The sequence below is a fragment of the Chelonia mydas genome, chromosome 6 (assembly GCF_015237465.2).
Source record: "Chelonia mydas isolate rCheMyd1 chromosome 6, rCheMyd1.pri.v2, whole genome shotgun sequence".
Taxonomy (NCBI): Eukaryota; Metazoa; Chordata; order Testudines; family Cheloniidae; genus Chelonia; species Chelonia mydas.
The window spans coordinates 106736584-106743885 of NC_051246.2; the positions used below are offsets into that span (position 1 = coordinate 106736584).

Consider the following 7302-nt stretch of genomic DNA (forward strand, 5'->3'; position numbering starts at 1 on the left):
ACTTTCTTCTCTCTTCTTGTCTGCTAAAGTCTTGATTGTCATCTTTATGACTCCACTGATAAGGATTCAACATTTGTCAATTATCTGCAGTACTTAACTGTCTATAGAAACATAGGAATTGCCATACTGCATCAGTCCAGTGGTCCTATGTAGTACCCTGCGTCTGACAGTGGCCAGTACCAACTGCTTCAAGAAAATAAACTCTTTAGTAGGCAATTTTGGGACACTCTGCCCCCCATGAAAAGTTTCATGATAACTCTCAAGATTTAGAGGTTGGATTATGCCCTCATTTTAAGGACTTGTATCCCTTCCAGAGCCCTTGTTTGTTTTTTTACTTAATATTTACTTTTATAACTCTGGATATTCATGTTATCTACATAGGTTTAATAATTTTTTAGAATCCTGCTAAGTGCTTGGCCTCAGTGATACCTCGTGGTCCTGAGTTTTGCAGGCTAAACTGTGTTGAATTAAAATAGTATTTCCTTTTATTAGTTTTGAATGTGAGACCTTGTAACTCCATTCTCTCCTCTCTGTAGTGTAACTACTGTAATATTCCCTTTTCAGTCCATCCAGCCTTTTTTCCCTTCTTTTTTTTTTTGCCTACTACATGCAATAAGCAAGGAACAGCAGTTACCTTAGTCCTCCTTCCCCTTTTTTTCCTAACAAGATGGAATGAAGCAGGCAAGGAAGATCAAACAAAAGGAGAAAATTAGGGCAAAGAAAGTGTTTGGGGAAAGAAAAGAGGAGAGCAAGGGTCAAAAAGGGCAGCATCAAAGAGAACAATTCCTCCCTTCTGCCTCCCTCCTGGCCTCATTAGACTGAATACAAGAGGCAGTTCACCACTTTTCAGAGGTTGCGTGATTGGCTACCCATTGAGTAACGTCTTCTCTCAGAAGATGGGTATTCGTGCTAGTATTGAGACTCTTTTTTTCTTCCCTCTCCCTATGTTGACTGACTTTGCTGGTCCCTTCTGAGGGCAAGTCTACACTATGGGGCTAAGTTGACCTAAGTTACGCAACTCCAGCTACGTGAAATACGTGAAATGGTGGCATCCAAGACTATGCAGATGAGGTAAGAGAGGAAGGGGAAGAAGGCAAAAGCCAAGACCTGCTAAAAGTTTAGTGGTGAGGAAAGCGATTATAGCAGGATCTTTCAAGTTCTGTGGGATAGGGAAAACAATTCCTCCAAGAAGGAAAGTGTGCAATCTTCTGGAGGAAGAAAGTCTTCAGTGGATGGAGATTAAATAAAGGGCACCAAATACAAAGCCTATAAAACAGAGCTGGAGAATATGCCTGGCCAGATCTGCTCTACTGTCCCCCACTTGGGAGAACCGTTGCGCTGGGGCACTTGAAGCAGCTGAACAGAGTGTGGTGTTAGTCAGGGCATGTCTACGCTTACTGTGGATCGCTGCTGTGGCGATCGATCCACTGGGAATTGATTTAGCGTATCTAGTGAAGACCCGCTAAATCAACCACAGATTGCTCTCCAGTCGACTCCGGTACTCTACTGGAACGAGAAACATAAGGTAAGCATACGTGAATAACGTAGCTGGAGTTGATGTAGCTTAGATCGACTTATTGTGGTGTCTACACAGTGCTGGGTCGATGGGAGAAACTCTCCTGTTGACTTACCTTATGCTTCTCGTTCCAGTAGAGTACCAGAGTCGACTGGAGAGCAATCTGCCCTTTATTTAATCTCCATCCACTGAAGACTTTCCTCCTCCAGAAGATTGCACACTTTCCTTCTTGGAGGAATTGTTTTCCCTATCCCACAGAACTTGAAAGATCCTGCTATAATCACTTTCCTCACCACTAAACTTTTAGCAGGTCTTTGTTTTTGCCTTCTTCCCCTTCCTCTCTTCCCTCATCTGCATAGTCTTGGATGCCACCATTTCAGGCTGAGGTGTCCATTTGGGCACTCTATCAGTGCTTTAATGCACTGGAGTTACTGGTAATATGCTTAGCTCTTCTTGCCTGGGAACCACTGCTAGCTCAACACTGTGTCTTAGTCCAGTGTGACAAACAAGCTCCAGTGGCATATGTCAACTGGCAAGGGGCACTCACAGCCCTCAGCTCCTGTCAGAAGCCTTCTGCTTTTGTGTTTAGGCAGAATCCCATATTTCTTTCCTTATAGCAATCATCGTCAGGGGCAAGGAGAATGTCTCAGAAGTTGGACTTAGCAAAGCATTCCATATTTTGAAACAATGTTTGCATCCCCAGCACATTGCAGCTGAAGTATCTGCGAAGTTCTGATATCTTATTAGAGACAAACCAATTGAACAAATGCCCCAGATTTTGGTAAATTACCTAGAATATCCAAGGATTAGAGCATGGAGCTGGGCTGCTCCTCACCCACCCATTCTTCAGATTCCCAAGTATGGAAAGTCAGGCAGGATTTTGTTTTTGCCCAGGTGTCCTTGATATCCTTCATTCTCTGATATCATGAGTGGGCTGTCTTTATCCATGGAACATAACTTTCAGACAAGATCTTTAAATCTAACCCGAAGATCCATTCAATACTGCAATCCAGACCATCTATCTCTAACAGCCTATAAAGATAAGCATCTCTGATAGCTATAGAAAGGCTTTTCAGTGGAGAGTGTAAAGTATGTGATGCAATCAGAAGTCCACTTCTAGTACATACTATAGAATCAGGGATGTCTTCCCCAGTAGGTACAAGAGCATCACATTGACATTTATTCCTGTTTACTTCAGCACACTCTCAGGTTTTGGTTGGTAGGATTCACAAAAGGTCTTAAGGTGAATAACTTGTAAGTGCATGCCCCAGCAATTTTTTTGGTCCTCTGCAGAGTCAGGATATTATATCCCAGAAAGCAACTCTTATATTTTTTATAACTTAAATACAGGCCAATAATTCCACAGTAGGTTCTTTTTCATTTTTGTATGTGCTTATGAATCTTGGAGAGAGAATGCCTCGAAACTACTCACTTTTAATGTAGCATTTGTAGTTGCTGTAACTGTAGTTTGAAATATAGGAATGCCAAGTAGAGCCCTTGCTATCTCTCCACACATCTTCATTTTTTTTCCGGATTAAGCAGTGTTTTGCCTTCCCCTAGAGTTTGTCTTAAAGCATAATGTGGACTCTTATGTTAATGAACCAACTGTCTTATCTATGCACTGTCTAAAGGCTTCAACCACTCAGAAGTGAAACTCCACACTGAATATAAAGTTAGTGCTCAAGTTTAACCTATATAATACAAAAGCACTTTGGAATTCTAAATAGCTATCAATCTGCTCTAAGGACAGTAACAAGAAGAAGGCTACATTCAAGATCTCCATTTTCCTCTGGGTAAAGGTTCACATGCCATCTATGTCCATGCTCACAAACCACATCCAAAGCTTGTCAAATGTCACTTCTGAGCTATTACAGACAAGGTGGCTGAGGTGATATCTTAGTAGACCAACTTCTGTTGGTGAAAGACAAGCTTTCAAGCTTACACAGAGCTCTTTCGTGACCTGAAGAGTCTGTGTAAGCTTGAAAGTGTGTTTCTTTCACCAACAGAAGTTGGTTCACTAAAAGATATTCTTATCCACCCTGTCTCTCATATGCTGGGACCAACACTGCTACAACACTGCAAACTCCTGAGGTATGTCAACCATGTGGACTTGGAAACCTGAAATATCTGCTTCTTTGATTTAGAAGGCCGGCATCTAGGCCTCCTCTCACCCATTCATCAGCCATTACTGTATGAACCTGACTCTTGTGCCAGTTTTTGAATGGGAAAGAGCCGTCTGCTGAGTTCTCCAGAGTTTCTACTGTTTGCTATATCCACTAATAACCCAGGTTACTGCTGGGAAAGAAAGGACTGTAACAAACTTAAGGCTAACTTCAGCAGCTGTAAGAAAGTGCAACTCCATTGGCACTTTAAAAAAAAAAAACACAACCTTGTATGAGCTGTTCTGTAGAACCATCCAGTAAGATCAAAGTGTTCTCTGTGAAGTTCAAAACAGTGCCCAGAAAGGGCTCAAGAAGTTTCTGGCATATGCAAAAAGAACTGTTGGTTTTTTGCCTGGGACTTGCAAACATTTTCACCTTTTGGCAATAGGAGCAATGCAAAACATCTTTAGACTTTAGATAGAGAGGAAAATCAAAAGAAACAGTCGAAGGGAGATGGTCTCATTCTTCACTGGACTGAGTCCTTTTCTTCTCTCCTCCTTCCCTCCCACCCTTGTGCCCCATCCTTCTAATACAAGAACCCAGGTACAAATTGTTCAAACATTTTAAAGAAATGACCAGTATTTCTAACTGATCATGTTTTTCCTACAAGCCACCATTCCAGATTTTTGGCAAATGCTATTTAATAGAACTGAAATTTTTAAAAATTATTATTACTTCTAGAATAAACGTCTAGAGGAAGTGAAGAGGCAGGAACAGGAATTACTTGAAGCCCAGTCCATTCCTCTAAGGAACTACTTAATGAAGAATGTCATGCCAACACTTATGCAAGGGCTGAATGAATGTTGCAAGATCAGGCCTGATGATCCAGTTGACTTCCTGGTAAGATAATTATTGTTTTCTCAGATACCTTTGACAAGGCACAAAGGAAAAGTGTATTAAAACAGTAGCATCTCTTTGATAGCAAAGGCCTATGAAATCAAAGAAAGAGCCCAGTTCTCTTCCAATTGACATCAGTGGCAAATTCCAGTTATCTTAAACAGCAGCTGAAGGAGGCCCAAACTCAAATTGCTACTGTTCAGGAGACCAAGAGTTGTTATGAAAGTAGAATATACAGAAATCTAATCTTTTTGGACTGGATTGGCACCTTAGAAACAGCCCAATAAGGGATGGCATGTAGCTGCACTGCCCAGGAGTATGGGAGGGATTCTCACAATTTGGTCCTGGCTCACCCTCTGTACCAGCTGAGCTGTACTGGCTGGTATACTGGGATGGGAGGTTGGGCTTCTACTCCCTACCCACCACACAGGATCTCCAAAGCAGGTTGCTCAAACAGGGAAATAAGGAGGGGCCTTATGCCTCCTTAATACCCTGCATAAACACACAGCCAAGCTCCCAAGTGAGCCATAAAAAAGGATGAGCAGAATTACTGCCATCCTGGTGATCTTACCTAATTTTCCACTAAACCATATATAAAAAATATTTGCATGGAAGAAAGGGGAAATATTAACAGATGCTTCCTCTAAGGGCTTATCTACATTTAAGAGCGCTGCAGCTGCACCCTTGTAACACTTAGGCTATGTCTACACTATAGAGCTTGCACTAGTACAGCTGCACCACTGTAAGTTCGCTAGTGTAGCTACTCTATGCCTTAGTGAAGCTATATGGATGGGAGAAGCCCTCCTATCAACATAGCACTGTCTATACTGGGAGTTTGGTCAGTATAACTGCATCACTCAGGGGTGTGAATTATCTACGCCCCTAAGTGACGTAGTTATACCAACATAAATTTGCAGTGTAGACCAGGGCTTAGTCAAGGCTTAGAATGAATGCATCCGTTTTGTGCTACTGTGGGCAGTATATAATGTCCTTACATCGTTGCTCTCTGCCCAATGATGTACAGAATCAGAATGATATCCATCTATAGGGAGAAGGGAGGGCTCTCAGTCTATTAAGAATAAGAATTATGATCTACATTAAGGAAAAAAATGAGAAGATGTACACATTCCTGGATTTTTATCTTTATGGGGAAGGACAATGTGGCCTCAGTAGTAGGTGATACAATCTTTGTTTGCTTGAAGTAATTGTACACTTTGTGTAAAGAGGGGTGATAGTATTAAAAAATGTCATAGCAATTGATGGCATATCTGTCAGGGCTTACAGCTTTACCATCTTGGAGCTTGGATTTTGTTTAAAGTGGCGTCATCCTCTAAACTTCTGTTAATTTGGGGAAGTTTAAAATTGAACACTTAGAGTCTGTAAAACTGTTACCTTTACTTTTTGTCAATCTTTTGTCTATAGGCAGAATATCTCTTCAAGAACAATCCTGAAATGGAATGAAAGAGTACTGACAGATGTAAAACCCCAGCACATCATCACACTAATGAAAAGGCAGAACATTTGTAACGTATTTTACAAAAAAATTGATTACACTGAAACTATTTTCTTTATATTTCTTTGTGTAGTTTTCACTTTTATTTCTGACATATTACTTTTACTGCTCATAGTACAGTAGATAGCTTTGCACTCCACTAAATACTCTGTTTATGACCACACCTTAAATTATGCACATATATATCAGAATATTTGTGCATATACCTATTTGAAATGGTGGTCCAAAAGAATCCACTCCATCACCATGGAAGGGCAGCACTGTTGGGAGTGTGTTCCTTGCCTCCCATTCTCTAGTGCAGTTGACATGACTAGCACCACCAGCAAATTCTTTTCTGGTTCTCTAGCACAATGGAAGAAAGAAACAAGGCTATGGGATTCTTTCCCCCAGTCTTTGAAAAGGGGGCAGCTGCTGCTACTGATAAAGGGAAGGAAACAGGAGCATCAAGGACTATCTTTCTACTACTCTCCAAGTGTAAAGCTGCTTCCTCTCCTCTGCTTATTATGAGACTGTTAAGGCACTAGAAAGGCTTTCAGTCCAGGGGTTTTGAGCACCCTACATGAGGCATAGTGAGCAAGTGGTAATTCTGACCTGGGCTTCACACCCTCTGCCTGTTACACAAGAACAGACAGATAGTGGAGCACACAAAGTGCTGCCATTCTGTACCAGATTTGGAAGCATACCAATCCACTAAAGTGACTGGGTAAATGCCTGGTGACCCAATATGGATCTGCCATTAATTTTCTGTGTTGTTTTGGTATTATCAATATTTGGTTTAATAGTCAAAGGATATTCAATATTTCTGTACCATTATTAAATTGTTTTAAGATTCCCATAGAAGCACTTCTTGAAGGAGAATCTAAAGAGTTCCTGGGTTGGTCACAGTTAGTTTCTCAACAATAGTTGGAAGGCTTTCATTTGGTTATTTTGATTTTGTATTGACCTAATGTATATTGTCAAAAAGGCCAAATAAACCATCTGTCTTGAGCTGATGAGGTTTTGATAGTATTCATCTTCAAATATTTTTTATTATAGAAAATGTAACACCATATCATCCCAAAACAGAGAGCATGCCTATGGGGGCTGTTTGAAAAGGAAAAGAGAAACGAAAACATCTAACATTTCTAAAAAGGATGATGACCTATTAATACTACATATAATAAATGCAAAATATTTTAATATAGGACTTTTATCTATTAATTCTCACTGTGTCCCCATTCAAACACACAAAACCCTTCTTCTGCATGCTAACATAACTTGCACAAGGTCACGTG

General features: G+C 40.7%; 1 protein-coding gene across 5 annotated transcripts in view; it reads left to right on the forward strand.

Annotated features, from left to right (window-relative positions):
• AK7 (adenylate kinase 7) overlaps positions 1 to 6774 on the forward strand; it is a 62441-nt gene extending 55667 nt beyond the window's left edge. For all 5 annotated transcript variants that reach the window (XM_043549083.1, XM_037900920.2, XM_043549082.1 and 2 more), the window contains 2 exons: positions 4360 to 4518; positions 5938 to 6774. In XM_043549083.1, the coding sequence (XP_043405018.1) occupies positions 4360 to 4518; positions 5938 to 5976 (198 nt within the window). In that variant the 3' untranslated portion in view covers positions 5977 to 6774. The remainder of the gene's footprint in view (positions 1 to 4359; positions 4519 to 5937) is intronic.
• Positions 6775 to 7302: the final 528 nt, after the last annotated feature.